Raw genomic sequence first — 18,937 nt, forward strand, 5'->3', positions numbered from 1 at the left:
CTTGGATGTAGAAACTTGATGCAACCTGGAAGTGTTTATGGGTAACGCCAATAGGCAATAGGTGCAGGAGGAGGCCATTCGGCCCTTCGAGCCAGCACCGCCATTCAATGTGATCATGGCTGATCATTCTCAATCAGTACCCCATTCCTGCCTTCTTCCCATAACCCCTGACTCCGCTATCCTTAAGAGCTCTATCTAGCTCTCTCTTGAATGCATTCAGAGAATTGGCCTCCAATGCCTTCTGAGGCAGAGAATGCCACAGATTCACAACTCTCTGACTGAACACGTTTTTCCTCATCACAGTTCTAAATGGCCTACCCCTTATTCTTAAACTGTGGCCCCTTGTTCTGGACTCCCCCAACATTGGGAACATGTTTCCTGCCTCTAACGTGTCCAACCCCTTAATAATCTTATATGTTTCGATAAGATCTCCTCTCATCCTTCTAAATACAGTGTATACAAGCCTAGTCGCTCCAGTCTTTCAACATAAGAGAGTCAATGAAATTGATGGAGGCAATGCGAGTGGAGAAGGAATTGCAAATATTCAGAACAGTTTTGGTTGGGTTAAATACTATTTGTTGAAGTAGCAAAGGCTGATGTTGAGGACCATCTAGGCTGGGAGATAACGATTGTGACATATTGATAAACTTTGCAATGATTGTCAAGCTTTTATATTACAAAATACACAAAATTTGAAACACTACATAGGGGTTGTGGCAACAGTTGGATTCAAGAAACAATTTAAAGTGAAATAATTTTACTTCATTATTGCTTCTTGGAAAGGTTTCAACAAACAAAAAATTGCTAATCCATGCAGCTGACTCAAGAACTTAAAGCATAAATTTGCTCAAAAGAGCAAATGTTCAATCTAAAGAAAAATCAAGTCTTGTTGCTCAGATACAAAGTGTTGTGCTTAAAAAAATGAGAGCAGATGGGTACATAAGTACATACATTTATATTTTTTAATTGTTTCCTACATTTTTTTACCAGTGCCCAGAAGAGAATTTGAAATAATTTCACAAATTTAAATAAGTAATTATGTTTGAAAATTTTAATACACTATTTCACAGTGACAACTGCACAAGTGCACTGTAGCACATTACTTGGTGGCAATATCAATTAGTTCTTGTTAATTGTTATTTATGAGAAGTTTCTGAATTCTGAATAGTTTGCAAAAAAAGGAACAGTTGCAAGTTCTGCTTAAACAATCACACTGATTTTGTGAATCAAGTGCCAGAAGATAGTTTTAAGATGATTAGTCATGCGAACTTCTAGCCAGTGTCCAGTTGAAAATTGGAAGGGCATGTAGTGCATGTGCAGCCTTTCTTTGCATCTTCACTTTTGTGGAAAGAATCCTTTTTGCTGGGAAATCCTTTTATAACCACCTCCTTGTAACGGTTAACGCAGCGCTAAACGTACTTAAGGATGGATGTACAGCTCTATGAGACATCAATAGAGAACCACCTTCTGCAGCGTAGCCTGCTTGATTCAACTGTTCAGCTACCTCATCAACAGTGCACTGTCCTTCCATGTGATTGCCCAGGAGGTGCCTTATAAGGTGAGGGTAGAAAGCAGTAGAAATGCAGTCGACCATTAGTTTCTTGTTCAGCAACAAAGAAAGCAATTCTGAATCACAACTGGAAGCATCAATCTAAGGGAAGAAGAATATAGCGAAAACGTTTATTCATGTAAATTGTTAGATAAATATTATTTCATTACATATTGAAGACTTTGATTTACAGTAACCGTATGACCAGCACCACACATTACACACAAGGAGAATATAAATGCACATCAAATCAAAACATGCTCTACAATTAGATTTATACACCACCTTTATTATAGGCGTGCATGAACAGTTTTGCAACCCTGATGGGAGAAAGGGGATCCTGGGCCAAAAGCATAGATTCTGAAGGGAAAGGTTAAAAACAAAAACTAAGCCAGAGGGAAGCTTTAATTAGTGCCCTAAATAATCAGAGAGAACATAAGTACGTGCAACCAGCCAGACTTAAAATGGTGTAGGATTACAGAGGCAGAGCGAGACAGCATGGAAATGGGCCCTTTGGCATAACTTGCCCATGCTGACTGCGAAGCCTGTTTATACTAATCCCATTTGGCTGCATTTGGCCTGTAATCTTCAACTTTCCTTTCCAAACATCTGTCCAACTGCCCTTTAAACATTATAATTGTGTCCGCCTTTACCACTGGTAGTTAGTTCCAGATAACTAACCTCCACTGTGTGACAAATCTTACCCTTCACATCTCTTTGAAGTTTCAGACTTTCCCATTGTAGGGAGGAAGGAAAAAACCCAATAATTGTATTTGCTACCTTATTTATGCCCCTCATAATTTTACAAACTTGTCAGGTCAGCACTCTTCACCCACCCCTCCCCCCCTTCCCCTCCCCTTCATACCCTTCTGTGTTCCACTGAGAATAAATCCAACCTATAAAATCTCTCGTTATAAGTAAAGCCTTCCATTCAGGGCGCCATGCACTTTTTCTGAAGTTACCATATCGTTCCAGTGCAGTGGCGACCAGAACTATACACAATATTCCAAGTGCGGCCTGACCAATGCTTGGTATAGCTGCAACAAGATGCCCCAACTCTTGTACTCAATGAAGACACAAGGGACTGCAGATGCCAGAATATTGAGCAAAACGCAAAGCGTTTGATAAACAATGGGTTTGTGGAGGGAATGGACAGATGCTTTTTTTTCGGATTGGAACCTTTCTTCAGCCCGAAGAAGGTTCTTGACCAGAAATGTCACCTGTCACCAGATGATACCCGACCCTACTCCAGCACTTTGTTTTTTGCTTGTAGTCAATGCTTCAGCCTAAGGAGGCAAGCATGCCGAATGCCTTCTTCACTACTCTATTTACCTGTGATGCCATTTTCAGGGTCTACGAACTTTCAGCCCAAGGTTTTTGCACATCAACACTCCGCTTACCGTTGACATACTGTAAGGAATTGACAACCTGAAATGCATTACCTCACATTTAGCTGGAATTAATTCCATCTACCTATCTTTCCAACTGATTTATGGCCTACTTTCCAACTGATTTATGGCCAACTGATTTATGTATTCTTTCACAACCTTTTTCATCAACTTCTCCACTAAATTTTGTGTTGTCAGCAAACTTACCAGTCAGTCCCTCTACATTCTCATCTAAGTCAGCTATGTACAAAACACCAACAAAGGTCCCATCACCCACCCCTGCAGCACATAATTTATTACAGACTTCCAGAAAGATAAACATCCTTTAACCACAATTGTCTGCCTCCTCTCCCAAGCCAATTTAAGATCCAATTTGAATAAACAACAAACTGCAAATGCTGGTTTACACAAAAGGATACAATGTGGTGGAGTAACTCAAAGGGCCAGGCAGCATCCCTGGAGAAAAAGGGGATGGGTGATGTTTCGGGTCGAGACCCTTCTTCAGACTGACAGTTGGGGTGGTGGAGGGGAAATGGCTGGGTGAGGAGGCAGGACAAAATTTGGCAGATAATAGGTGGTCTCAGGTGAGCGGGGGGGGGGGGGGGGGGGGGGGGGGGGGTTAATAGGCAGATAGCTGATGCAAAGGCCAGAGAATAAAGCATAAGGTGTGAGACAGAAGGATTGAAGAGTTTTAAATTGTGAAGTCAGAGGAATGTTGGAGGAGGGAGGGGGAGGGGAGAAATAGGCGAGAGTCCAGATGGGGCGCAGGGGATGGGGTTGTTAGAGGTTACCTAAAATTGGATCGACTACACATTATCCTAATATTTTTAAGATAATTGGTTTTTGAGCTATAATGTTTGGGACAAAGACCCATCATTTCTACATGGTGAAACCAGAATGTATAAAAATACCCTTGAATAAAATCTGACAATGTGCACTTTAACCACATGTGATATTTTCTATCACAAATCTGAAATTGTGGAGTACAGCGGCAAATAAATAAATGATGGGTCTTTGTCCCAAACATTATGGAGGGCACTGTATGTCCTGATAAATCTGAAAATACTCAAAGGAACACAGATGGTTTGAGCAATGAAGAATTTCCATAGTTTTTTGGAGTATGGTAATCAATTTTCAATAAATACTTACACAATTTAAATGGTGGCAGGTATCAAGGTGTTCACACATGCTTCATTATGGAGGACATGATTTGGATAGAACATTCAAAATATATCAAAAAGGTATTTTTGCTGGAATAATTTGGGAGATGGCTGATGAGATAAAGCAGTAGCCTTCTCAGTCTTTCTAAATCTTCTTGTACCGTTCTGTCTCTCCAAAGCATCCACACAGACTAAACTTGCATTTATTATTTCCGAGCTTTCTCAGCAAATAATGCAGAATATTTGAAGAAAGACAGCCTGCTCTGCAGGATTTGAGCCCGGAGTGGGAGAGGATAAAGAGACATAAGGATTGCTGCCAGATTTCTGGATTAGACCATGGGTTCCATGTGGGAAATTAACTCAACACAAATTGCTCCAAAGTCAGCTTAATAATGAAAGCTACTCTCAGCGGCAGAGATATACAGGCATTGGCTTACTTTGTATAGTAAAAGAAAAAAAAAATCAGTTCCTCATATGAATATTAATTCATAATCTTTTCGGAATACATATTGCAACAAATGTCCTTTTCTAGTAGTTTTTCATTGTTTGCAATACAATTTGAACACTGAAATGACATCACGTAATTTGTTAGAAATCTTTCATTTATGTGGGCTGGTTTACGCATGATCTGGTTCACTTACTAGCCATGTCATCTGGACCACGCCACCTCTTCGAATAGTTGCACAAGTTCTTGTATGATTTGAAGGTTTAGAGGGATATGGGTTAAAGTGGGCTAGCATGGATGGGCATTTTGTTTAGCATGGAGGAGTTAGGTTGAGGGGCCTATTTCCAAGCTGTATGCCCCATTTACCACATTTGGCCCATATCCCTCTGAACATTTCCTATCCACGTACCTGTCCAAATGTATTTTAAATGTTGTCACTGAACTTGCCTCAACTACTTCCACTGGCAGCTTGTTCCATATGTTGACCCACCACTCTGTGAGAAAAAGATGCCCTACGGTTCTTATTAAATATTTTCCCTCTCACCTTAAACCTGTGGCCTCTAGTTCTTGATTCCCTCAACCTGGGAAAGGACACAGTGGATTCCACTCATGATTTTATACACCTCTATAAAATCACCCCTCAGCCTCCTGCACTCCAAGGAATAAAGTCCAAGCCTACCCAACCTCTCCTTCTAGCTCAGGCTCTCGTGTCCTGGCAACATCCTCTCTTCACTTTCTTCCTGCTTTATGATCTTTTCCCTAATGTAGGCAACCAAAACTGAAGGACATCCGTGTTTTCATCTGTAACATAACGACCCAACTTCTATACTCAATTCCTTGGATGATGAAGACCAACGTGCCAAATGCCTTCCTCACCACTTTCAGGGATGTATGGACATACTCCTAGATCCCTCTGCTCTACAGCACTTCTGCCACGCTTTTCACAACACCTCAGAGTTGAATTAAACTCCATTTGCTATTCTTTGGCCCATTTACCTTGCAATTCGAGAGGAATTCCTGCAATTCCTGAAAACAATCTCCACGATACCAACTATTTTAGTGTCACCCCCAAACTTATTTACTATGCTTTGTACTTTCACATCCAAATCATTGATGTAAATCACAAACAGCAATGGTCCTAGCACCAATTCCTGAGGCATACCATTAGTCACAGCCTCCAGTCCGAAAAATAGCATTCCACCCATCACTCTCTGCTTCTTTCCATGAAGCCAATTCTGTATCCAGTTATCTAGTTCTCCCTGGATCCCACGTGATCTAACCTTCCAGAGCAGCCTATCATGTGGAACCTTGTCGAAGTCCTTGCTGGCCCATATAGACCACAAAACCATGCTGATTATCCCATATCAATCCCTGTTGATGTTTACATTAATCTACCCACATGTAATTTCTTAGTAAATTTGTTATGTCTTAACTATTCCACATTAATTGTTTCTCCTGATTCCTCAACATTTCAGAAGAATTTCAATAATTAACTGAAAACAATACAAGTCTTAAGCACATTGAATGGAAACATGCTATAAACAGTCTCAAATTGACCTAAAAGCAAACAACTCGGGATTGAAATTATCACAGAGCTCTCAGAGGAAAGGCAGGAAGCTACTTAGACAACATGTTTAAATGTAGGAACTCCCACAGGACATTCCTCAAATGAAATTAGATTTGACTTAAGGATTCTGTTTTGTGTCGATATAGTCTCTTAAGCACTTCCAGAATTGTGTTTCTATTATTAAATACTTTAGTCCTATTATCCAGCACGAGTGTATGTATCATATAAAATTTGTACTTCATAACTAAGACCTAGTCAAAAATAATTGAAGATGCATACTGCTTTGGCACTGTACCCATTCTAACAAGTTGCTAACCTTTTTAACATTTGGTTGAGTATCTTGTAAACATGAGTACATATGTTTTTTTCATGTTGGAACCAATTCTGCTGTTATAATTTGTAAATGTTGTTTCCAAAATTTATATGTTACCAAAATAAAAAGGTGTTAATTAATTCATTCCAATCATGCAAAGAACAGAAATTAGATTAATGTCGTACGTGGGAAAACACGTGGGGATTTTACAACATGATGTCCTTTCAGAGAAAATACTGACTACAACTTCAAGGCAAAATATTGAATGCCGAGTGCTAAAGTTGCAGCAAATAAATGTCACAAGAGAAAAAGTCCAGACAATGTACTCTTTGTTGGAAAATAATTGCTGATGAACATTTATATGTGCTTATCATCTTTTGCATTTTGAATTAAGGACAATGGTCAGAGGTGCAAAGCACAAAGACGCACGATAGACTCTATTCAGGATTCGATGCCTTTGGGCATACTTGATTAACAATATCTTATATTCTATGGCATGGTAATAATCCAATTGCTCAACTACAAACAAATTGTCTGTTCAGATTTTTGGTACTCATGATAATATTAGAAAAGATGGAGGTAGGAGAAGCAGTGGGAAACTATGGAATTCCTTTAATAAAAACAAAGTTGATTAAACTGATTCAATCTTAATGAATTTTATTTGATATTTGACTCTGCATTAAAATTTGATAAGCATGTCAACGCTGTGGTAAAAGCCAGCTTCTTCCAACTTCGAACCATAGCTAAAATCAAACCTTTCCTCCAATTCGACGACACAGAAAAAATCATTCACGCTTTCATTTCCTCCCGCCTAGACTACTGCAACTCCCTATACACTGCGATCAGCCAATCTTCCCTGTCCCGCCTGCAACTGGTCCAAAACGCCGCAGCGAGACTCCTGACATGTACCCGTAAAAGGGACCACATCACCCCGATTCTGGCCTCTGTCCACTGGCTCCCTGTATGGTACAGAATCAACTTCAAGCTCCTCCTATTCACGTATAAAGCCCTAAATGGACATTCCCCCCCCCCCCCCACATCAAAAATCTTCTAACCCACCTCTCTAACTCCAGGTCCCTCAGGTCGGCCGACTTGGGGCTACTCACTATCCCGCGGTCTAGGCTTAAGCTCAGGGGTGACAGCGCTTTTGCGGTTGCAGCTCCTAGACTGTGGAACAGCATCCCTCTCCCCATCAGAACTGCCCCCTCCATCAACCCCTTTAAGTCCAGGCTCAAAACCTATTTCTACTCCCTAGCGTTTGAGGCTCATTGAGGAGGCGCTGTGAACTGTTTGCGTGCTACTGTATATTTCATTTTTTTTCCTTAGTACCTACCTAATCAGATGTACAGCACTTTGGTCAACGTGGGTTGTTTTTAAATGTGCTATAAAAATAAAATTGACTTGACTTGACTTGACTTGATCCCATTCATTTCTTGTGTTTCCATATCACTACAACTCTTTTCCTTCAACCTCTCAACTAAACTAAAGCAACAATCTGCTGGAAAACAAAGCGGCTCAGCTCTGGTGGAGGATGTTGTTGCCTCATATTTCAGCGTCTGTACTCTCTTGTGTCTTTCTTCATCTAAACTATGTCTAAATATTGATTAAAGTTTCATTGATTTGTCAGTGTTACATAGAGTTTTAATGTTTCAAAGTCCCTCCTAGAACTGTACAAAATATTTTTTATTTAACTTTAAAAACACATTCGTTCAGTTGCCCGGCAAATACGCATTAACCTGCTTTCATCAGAAATCGAGTGCAGAATTTCTTGCAGGATTTTTATTTTCTTGCTCAATGTCGTTCAGCTGGGATAGAACCTTTGAATTCAGGTTTTTAAAAAAAAATCTCCACTCTCCCAATAAATCTATTTTGAGTCAAAGTGTCAGGATGACTGAAACAGATGGTACACCGCATAAGGGTGGTAAGGTATGCCAATCCAAAAAGTACTTGTGCAATTTCCATGTTCAAGACAATTCATCCAACAGAATAAATTTGTAATGATTTCAGTGATGCACATTACTCCTACTTGTACATATTCATCTTAACTATATACATCCAACAAGGGATAACACCTACTTCTACAAGTAGGAAGACACTTAAAATACCCTCCTTATTTATAGCAAGCTAGAGCAAATTGTTAGATTTGTAACTTATCCAAAGTAGAAATAGAAGTAGAAGTAGAAGAGCTAGAGTATGAGCTAAATAACAGTGTGGCTTTAAGCTGCTTCATGTGCTAATTTCAGTTGATAAATTCACACATTAGTAGTAATGGAGCAGTTATTAAATTTTACAAATTCCAAGGTTACCTAAAGGAGTAAACAAGAGCAATACACAACTGCACTGCAAACAAGAAACAAGGTGTGGAAAAACAAGTGATCAAAGGGGACGGAGATCAAAAATGTCAAATAGATCAATATTAGCTAGGGGAAGTGAACAACGGAGCAAATAATGTAAAATTTAATCAGGAGGTCAGTCAGACTCGTTGGAGAACTAGGGTGCATGGAGGGATAGAGAGAGAGGGAAAGCAAGTGTTACTTTAAGTTAGAAGTCAATATTCATACCGCTGGCTTGTCAGCTGCCCAAGTGAAATATGAGGTGCTGTTCCTCCAATTTGTGTTGGGCCTCACTCTGACAGTGGAGGAGGCCCATGACGGAAAGGTCAGTATAAGGACAGGTGTTGCATCTTCTGCGGTTGCAGAGGAAAGTACCAGGGGAGGGGTGGTTTGGGTGGGAATGGTTGAGTTAACGAGGAAGTTGTGGAGGGAACAGTCTCTGCAGAAAACGGAAAGGGGTGGAGATGGGAAGATGTAACTAGTGGTAGGATCCCATTCGAGGTGGCGAAAATGTCAGAGGATTATGTGCTGTATGTGATAGCTGATGGGGTGAAAGGTGAGGACTAGGAGAACTCCGTCTCCATTGCGACTGGGGAGGAGGGGGAGCAAGAGCGGAGCTGCGGGTTGCCGAGGAAACACGTGTGAGTGCTTCATCCATTTCCCTAAAGAATGAGGACATCTTGGATGTCCTGGTATGGAACACCTCATCTTAGGCGCAGATCCATCATAGACGGAGGAATTGGGACTAGGGGATAAAGTCATTGCAGGAAGCAAGGTGGGAAGAGGTGTAGTTGAGATAGCTGTGGGAGTCAGTATGTTTATAATATATATCAGTTGACAGTGTATCTCCTGTGATGGAGACGGTGAGATCAAGAAACAATAAGGAGATGTCGGAGATGGTCCAAGTGAAGTTGAGTGCAGGATGGAAATTAGTAGTGAAGTTAATGAAGTCTGTAAGTTATGCATGGATGCAGGAGGTAGTCCCGATGCAGTCGTCAAAGTTAAGGTACAACCAATAAAGGAAGTCTTAACAAAATTTAATCTTAATCCCATTAATTTGATTTCCCACATCACCAGAACCCCCTTTCCTTCAACCACTATCCTTAAATATTTATAACAGTTTGCTTCAATATTTTTGGCAGTCATCATGCAGTTTATATATTAAAGGACCTTTTACAAATGTCTTAAATCTTTCCTATTTAATTTTACAGCCATGTTCTTTTGTTCACTTTCCTTCAACAAAACAAAAATCACAGGAGTTCTGCATAAGTTGTGAGTGAACTTTCAATATTGTTTCAGAGCAATGCAGCAAAAATGGAAATGTGTGCAAGATACTGGAAAAGGAAAGCTAACGAGAGACAGAAGCAGAAACAATAACCAGCGGGCAAGGAGGATGTAAATCCAAGATGCCAACAACACCATTGATAAGACGACCATTGTGTGGCAAGGCAGTGATGTAAGTACCATATTTTATATTACTTATCATAGCTTTTTGACTGGAACGTGTTGCTCAGCCTGGTGTTGGAGGCAGACTGATAGTGACATTTAAGAGGCTTTCAGATAGGCATGTTGATATGCCGAGAATGGAGGGATATGGACCACGTACAGGTGGAGATTAGTTTAAATTGGCATCAAGTTCGACACGGACATTGTGGGCCGAAGAGCTTGTTCTTGTCCTGTACTGTCCTATGTTCTAACGACATAGGCCCACTTCAGCTCTCAAATTATATCTTCAATCCCATCTTCTCACTTATTTTACTGTCACCCCTATCCCCACAATTTTCCTGCCACACAATATCCCAAACAGCAATTTTCAGCAACACATTAACCTACATAGCTTTGGGATCAGGATGAAACTGGAAAGAAACTCACATGGACATCGGGAGAATGTCTAAACTTCACTGTCAGCACCTGAGGTCACCTGAGTCAAGTCCAATACTTGTGTTAGATGACGAGACTCGGGTTTGAACCCAAGTACCTGGAGCTGTGCAGCAGCTGCATTGAACTGTCCCAAGTATCACAGGATTCTGCTGAAGTGTCAGTTTTGCTTTGAGAATGATCGTGCGTTCAGTGCATGGTCAGCATATTATGAACAAGACTGTAACAATTTCCATACCTTTGCTGATATTTAATCTATATGGTGTGATAGAATCCGACGATTGTGAAGTACAGCATTTCAAAAGGAGCTTATCTCTGAGATTGCCTCCATTATTCCAGATTCTCTCCCTGGCTCTGTTCTCTTACTGTCTGCTCCCAAATATATCTGTTTAGTTCAACTCTTGTACTCTCCTCTGTTGAGTATGGTTTGGCTCTCATACAGGTTTCTTTGTGCACTCAATGTCTAACAGGGGAAATTAGCAATATGGGTGACAAAAAAAACTTTACCAAAAGATTTAATGATTTATTGGTAATGCATTTAACAACTAGGTAACTTGAATGTGTAATTGGTTAGTTTTATGCGAATTGGTATTTTGCAATTGGCTGCTTTTGCTACATGATTAACTGTTGGTAATTATTTGTAAGAATGACATACATTGAATGGAAAATGTGCTCTGAAATGTAACAGTTTTAAGTGCTGGAGTTTTATACACTTTGTTCTTAGAACATCTTATTATATTTTCCAAAGGTTATCTACTGAAAGTGGGTAGCTAGCTTTTCTCCAATTCAGTATATCCTGCAAATTGTCATTGACTGAAAATGCTCATGCAAACATTACCTCTGTGACTGAACCTACTACACCATTTGTACATTCAATTCAGACTTTAGATGGTGGTGTCATCTGTTTTGTGCAAGTTGAGATCTGCTACGGCACAAACTGTGAAATAAACTATTATTTCTGAACACATGGGGAATTAGGCCCAGAGTAGTATCTCTGTTAGATGATAGGTGTAATACAACTGTATAATCTGCAATTAAAACAGGCGAGGTGGGCTTTAGATATACATTTCAAAATGATTCATTTAAATCTTTAATTTTAAAGATATCTCTTATGATAATGCACTATCTTCTGAACATGATATTGAGTGAGACCAGTTGCTTCCTGCACGCAATGCATTATAACATTGATTACAACGACATCACCTAAAGGTCTAAATGAAAGTACAAATGCTGCAATAGGTTCACCCAGAGAAGCAATGTTTGCATTAGCATTTTTGATCGATGGCAACATTTACGATACACAATTTAAAAAATATCATTAACTACTTTGAATAACCTTTATAAAATAAGAACAAGTAATTCGACGAAGAACAATGTTCATGTCTCTTCAACGAATGACAATGTCAACTTCACACGTGTGGTATTTGCAATTGTTTTTTCCCTTTGAAATAGTTCACTGCCCTTCATCTCTGTATTATGTAGAAACTAATTTTTGCTCTAATGATCTCAGTCGGCACATTCTCCATTTGCTTACAGGCCCTTCCATTAACACACTCAATTTTTCAATGTAGGACTGTGCAATCTGCAGCAGGCCTTCTATTGCCTCTGGAAGGATCAATTCCAGTGAGCTGAACTTTATATTGCTTTATACTTCCTGTATTATTCTCTACAATGACCCAGCAAGCAATCTCCATTTAATAGGAGACCAGGCTTTTAGCGAGCTGCTTCGTTGATGGTGATCAATGATAAACTAGTAGCCTTCTAATCGACACCAAAGCCAACTGAACCAGAGTTAATGGCGAGCTATTTTTACACCATGGTGCTGAATAAATCCCGCTTTGTTACTGAAAAATGCATTTTAAAACTAGAATAGTAATAACTCTCACACCACCTTCAATCCTTATAGTGAAAAGCAAATTGAAGGATCAAATTACGCACTAAATCTGGCCTAATCTCCAAACTAGTCTTGATTGCACAAAGCGCGCTGGCATTTATTGTAGGAATTCAATTATTTTAGTCATTATCCAAGAGGACAAACTATTTTTTTCCCCAATCATCTTGATCCACTGTAATGTTTAGTTATTTAATTTGGGTTACTGTTCAGGAACAGAACCAGGACAATCTAGGGCATATCTTCCTTTATAAATTATGTTTGGATGGATTTATGCAGATACATTTCTGCAAGTTTAATTTATATTTTTAAATACACATATTATGAGGAAATCTATTAAGCAATATCATACTTGCATTTATATTTGTAGATAAAACATCTAGTTCATTACCATGAACGAGATTTCAGAGATTTAGAATTGAATATCCGTACCTGATCGACAGCTTTTATCCGTTCCATTGCCAGTATCTGCAGCTCGTGGCTATCAGTTTCTATTCCAAGCTTTAATGCTGGCAGCAGTATGGATTGTTCCAGGAGCAGAATACAAATTTTCTTCACATACTGCATAAGAACACAAAAGGTCTTGAGTTAAATAAATGGAGACACTGTAATTAAATAATGTTCTGATTGAAAAGCAACAAACACACGTACGGGTTTTCAAAGTTCACTTTTTCCATATTTTATGAAATGGACAATGGACGGAACTACATAATAAGGTGTTCGTGTTTAGCTTTGTGATCATTAGTTATTGATTTAAAAAAAAATAAGTCAGCTTACAATGAGTTAACTGTTCAGTAATCATGCCCTTAAAGTAAATCATGAATAATCCAGCAATCTTATAATTATGATTCATTATTATCCTCTATTAAAAAAATGGATTGACTGAAGTCTCTCTTTACTCTGAAAATGCTCACAATGCTTTGAAAAACAGTAGGATTTGTAATAAAAGTCTTTGGTAGGGAACAGCACAGCAGATGTGACACAGGCTTTTCTGGTTAGTGAATCGGGTTCAAATGCAAACCAGGATGAAAGTCTCTACTGTTTTCAGAAGTCCAACGTGAAACGTCAAAGATCTCTGTCCAATTTGTTACTGATTGGTTTGAGAATTTAAGAAAGCAAATCACATAATGGAGCTTAACTCTGCATCTGGCCACAACCGATTTAACTGGCCCAAGGAAAACTTTCCTAAAATGGGAATAGTTTCTTTCCTGGCATGAAATGGCATCATTTTGACGAGCACCAAATTTTTTTTTTTTAATTCATATACATATATTAAATAGTTGCATTTATATATCCTAAGACAGAACATCCATCAAGTTGTAAGTTAATCCTTCTCAAAACAAATCTGTTGTCGATAGAATGAGAGCCGAAGAGGTGGGGGGATTTTGGGAAGCTGCTCGGTAGCCGAACGATTTGCTATTAATCTAATGATTTTTTTTGTAAACTTTAAGAAAAAGAGCTACAAGATGTAAGAAGTGGATGGGACACAGGAGGGAAAAGTGAGTAGGGCTGCTAGGGAGGCCAAGATCATAGGACACAAGGATACACATTGGTGGTGAGCAAGACTACTTACTCCCCATTAGATGTTGCCTGGGGTGAAACAGCAGTCTGGAACTTGCTGAGAAATGTCAGCAGCTCCTTGACAAACTGATGCGATTCAGCTACCCAGCAAGTACCAGTGCACACTGGGCACTTACACCAATGGAGAAGTCCTGACTGATTTGCTGGCGACATCTGCCACTGGAATCCACAAGGAGTTCAATGACAGAGCACAAACCTTGCATAATCTAGTTCTTACATTAAAGAAACTGTCCACAGAATCTGCATATCCTTTTCATCCAAATAGAAATGATCATAATTACATAAAAACACATACGTTTCTCCTTGCCTGAATGTTCTCTTTAATTATTTAAAACTTTTTTTACTGGCCGATTTACTTTTCAAATGCTATTTTTAAACTTTGTAAAGAGCCAATTTGATTTTTAATATGTCTGTATTTTTAATATATTCAGGCATATTAAAAAACACAAACAGCTTCAACACAGAGCTTGTCAACAATTCTTCCAGAAGGATTGTCAACAGGACTTGCTTTGGCCCATTCAACTACCATGCCTTCATGGAGATCTCCAGCCAGCATGATTTGCCTTTTGGACAGGAATCAGGTAATTTAGTGACCTCAGCACAGCCAAAAGTCAAGGGAGGAATTTGTAGTCCAGCAAAAGGACTTTAATTGTGAATTAAAATGGGCTGTAACATCTGACCTAGCAATCACGCAATTATAACTTGTGCCATTTGGCAAAGTCTTCCCAAACTCTCTTAGCAGTTCAGGCCCTCGGGTCCTGGCAACATCCTACTCTCCACACTTTCCAGCATAATGGTCTCTTTCCCCAAGCAGGGTGGCCAAAATTAAGCACAAGAAGCCAAGTGCAGCCTCACCAATGTCTTGTACAACTGTAATAAAGTCCAAATTTCTATACTAAATTCCCTGACTGATGAAGGCCAGCGTGCCAAAATATCTCTTCACCACCCTATCTACCTGTGACGCCACTTACAGGGAACTGTGTACTTGTACTCCTTGATCCCTCCGCATTACAACATCTTCTCGAGCACTGTGACTGATTCTAGATCTGTAGCTGAGTGGTTATAGTTCAACCCAAGATGATGAGCAACTGATGCTTGATAGACAATCCATCACACACCTGCTTTACGGTGGATGGTAATTAACTGGGTTGAATATGACCCTTATTTTAAAAACAGAATAGATATGATCAATGTGTAAAATTACCACAAGTAACATTGTTCTATAATTGTAATGTGAATGCAAAATAATTAAGTAGTCGTTCCTCCTCCTCCCAGACGGAACAAGAATAGACTCCCCCTGGACCTTACCTTTCACCCCACCAGCCTCCACATCCAGCAAATCATTCTCCGACATTTCTGCTACCTGCAATATGATCCCATCACCAGTCACATCTTCCCATCCCCACCTCTTTTTACCCACTCCCTCCGCAACTCCTTAGTTCACTCATCCCTTCTCACCCAAACTGCAGCCTTTCCAGATACTTTCCCCTGTAACCACAGATGATGTAACATCTGTCCCTACATCTCCACCCACATCTCTATTCAAGGAGCCCAGCAGATCTGCCAGATGAGACAGAAGTTCACATGCACCTCCTCCAACCTCGTCTACTGCATCCAGTGTTCCGTCCGATCTGGCCATCTTTACATCAAAAAAGACAAGCTGTAGACCAGGCGACCATTTTGTAGACACATTTGCGCTTGGTCCGCCGAGGCCTCCTGTATCTGGTTGCTAAACATTTTAACTCCCCTTTCTCATACTGACCTCTGTCCTGGGCCTCCTCCATTGCCAGAGTGAGGCCACATGCAAACTTGAGAAACAGCATCTTATATTCTGGTTGGGTAGCATACAACCCCATGGTACGAACACTGAATTTTCCAATTTTAGGCAGGACCTCCCATTTCCCACCCTCTCTTTCCTCATACCATGTTGCACACCCATTCTTCCCTTTAACCCCTTCCCATTCCATTCCAACTGTATTTCCCCCCTCCCCTCAGCTTTACATTTCACTCCTCTTCTCTCCTTACCTAACACCCTTTTGTCTCCTTGTATCCCTTTGTCATCCATTACTATTGTCCACCCATCTGGCAATCACAACCCCCCTCGACTGTACCCACCTATCACTTGCCACTCCCACTTCTTTTCCAGCTTTCTCTCCACTACAATTAGTCTGCAGAACGCTCCTGTCCCAAAACATTGCCTGTCTATGTCCTCTAGAGATGCTGCCTGACCCGCTGAGTTACTCCAGCATTATGTTCTATGCAAGATTCCAGCATCTGCAGTTCCTTGCATTTCCAAATAAATACTTTAGTTGTGCCTTTAAAGAAAAGAATGCATGTAACCTTCCAGAAATGTTATGGAATCAATGGACAGTAAAGGAAATGAATGGCATTGAGAAAATAGAGCTGGAGAAATTAATGGTATTGGAAGCCAAATCTGATTATTGAATTCCGGAATTCTAAAGGTGATAGCTATGGTAATAGGGAATACATTGGTTATTATATTCCAGTGTTCCACAGATTGAAGATTGGCTCCTACAGATTGGTTTGTTTCAAATGTAACCCCATTATTTAAAGTAGAAAGAGAGAAAATAGTAAACTACAGGCTGGTGAACCTAAGGGATGGTGGAAATGCTAGAGTTTTTTCAAAGGGAAGCAGAGAATAGAAATAAAAAAATCAGGATGATGGGTATAGTTGTGGGATTAGTGGCATAGTTCTGGGATTAGTGCTCAGCCCCCAACTATTCATCTTGTATATCAGTGATTTGCATGAGCAAGTTAAATGTAATATTTCAAAGTTTATTGTCGACATGAAAGTGACTGGAATTATGAATTAAGAGGAGATTGCACAGAGGTTTCAAGGCAATTTTAGTTTGAATATAGTGGCAAAACCATGGCAGTGGCTTCACTGCATTGATCCTCATTTTTGGTTGTGCCTGGTATGAGCTTTTGCATTCTTCATTCATAAGTGTGGCAGAATGAGGATAGAGGTAAGCCTCAAGTTTACAGATCATGCTGATATATATTGCTGCTGTTGGTGCCAAAAGAAACTCATGGTTTCCGAACTTTGAGCTGTCAGATCTGTTCTGAATAACAATCTACCATTTTGGAACTTATGAAAATTCTGATTTTACAGGAAATTAAATGTATGTCTTTCATACAAATGAAATGCTGTTAGTAGATTCTAATTAAATTTCCAAATGCATCCCACTAACAGAGCTGTCTTGTATGATATAATCAGTGCAGATTAAACTTTAAAAGATGATTTGAAAATTACCTGAATTGGTAGCTTGTGCTTTGTCGAATAAAGAGAACGGCAAATGCCAAGAATTTCATTTGCAGTGGCAATTTTATGTTCAGGATCACACTTTCCCAACATGGCAATAACTAGCTTGATCCAAGCATTATCCTTCTCAATTGATCTAGAGGGAGAAGAGATATCTTAATTAAGAGACAACCACATTTCAGCAGAGTACCCCATATTTGAGATTTCAAAGCTACATCTAACTACATGTGTCCTGTTGTGAAATGAGAGAGAGTAGATTACAGGGAAATGGGGAGGAGGTCGGAATTGATCTCTGAAAGCTGGGATAGACCAGGCTGACTGGCTTCCTTCTTTGTCGTAAAGAGATAAGAAAAAAGATCCATGTATCAGTTTCCATACGACAATTCCATATTTCCACATGACTTCGGATGCAGCCGTTTCATCTCATCGAGTTTTCTCCTGCTCACAAATCAATCCCAATCCACCACTGATTTTCCCTCCCCTCCTTTTCTTTCCCCAGATTTCACCGGTTGCTTACGCGCTATGGGCAATTTATAATGACCAATTAATCTATCAATCCGATCACGTTTAGGATTTGGGAGGATATCACTGCACTTGCAGAAACACATGCACTCACAGGGGGAACACGCAAATTCCACACAGACAGCACTAGAGGTCAGGACTGAACCCGGGTCACTGGAACTGTGAGGCAACAACTCTACCTGCTGTGTCACTGAACTTTAATTAAGATTGGATGGAGTTTTGAGGAAAACGATGCAAGTCTCTTGATTGACCCATAACAAAATGAGGCACTTTGGCATTTTTTCCTTCTTCACCCAACTTAGACTTCTTAATGCAACACTGGCTTCCAGCCCTTCTATGTTACCAATATCTACAGTCCATTAATTTGAACTTATCCTAAACTCAAATGTAAATATCCTAAATTCCAAGTGCTATTCACCCATCTCAAGTTTAAAAATCTAATTCTTGGGTTTGAATCTCTCAATGGATTTGCTATTCATTATAACTTCTTTCAGCACTCTGGTAAGATCACAGCCAAAACAGTGATGTTCTTGTGCATATCATAACCTATGCATCTGGAACAAAAACAGCACCCTCCATTTTAGCATACATCTATCAACTGAATGGCTCCATGATTTTGCCTGAAAGCCAATTCCTTGTTGCCAATCACGAGCTTCATGATCGAACTACATACTATGCTGTTTAAAATGTTTGCCTTTCAATTCCTAATTCTTTGCTCAAAGTTATCTAAAGTTTGAGGTCTTTAGATAGGCACATGGATATGCAGGAAATAGAGGAATATGGATGATGTGCAGGCAGAGGAGATTAGGTTATTTTGGCATGATGTTCGGCACAGACATTGGGAACCGAAGGGCTTGTTCCTATGCTGCATAGTTCTATGTTCTATTATTGCCTGGAACTAAGGATAGAAAAAGCAAACACTACTGGCAGTTTTCAGAAATTTGCCGTATAAAAAGAGAATGGACTTAGCATTGGTCTCATCCAGCATGAAAGCTTTTTCAAACTAAGTCTTACCTGCTGATATTAA

General features: G+C 39.7%; 1 protein-coding gene across 1 annotated transcript in view; it reads right to left on the bottom strand.

The window, feature by feature from the left end:
* Positions 1–948: 948 nt before the first annotated feature.
* Positions 949–18,937, bottom strand: part of nbas (NBAS subunit of NRZ tethering complex) — a 191,864-nt gene continuing 173,875 nt past the window's right edge. Inside the window, exons 50-52 of the mRNA XM_078399277.1 lie at positions 17,380–17,524; positions 12,957–13,085; positions 949–1,651 (exon numbers count right to left, since the gene is read on the bottom strand). Coding sequence (XP_078255403.1) covers positions 1,376–1,651; positions 12,957–13,085; positions 17,380–17,524 — 550 coding nt within the window. The 3' untranslated portion in view covers positions 949–1,375. The remainder of the gene's footprint in view (positions 1,652–12,956; positions 13,086–17,379; positions 17,525–18,937) is intronic.

This window comes from Rhinoraja longicauda, chromosome 5, assembly GCF_053455715.1.
Source record: "Rhinoraja longicauda isolate Sanriku21f chromosome 5, sRhiLon1.1, whole genome shotgun sequence".
Lineage (NCBI taxonomy): Eukaryota > Metazoa > Chordata > Chondrichthyes > Rajiformes > Arhynchobatidae > Rhinoraja > Rhinoraja longicauda.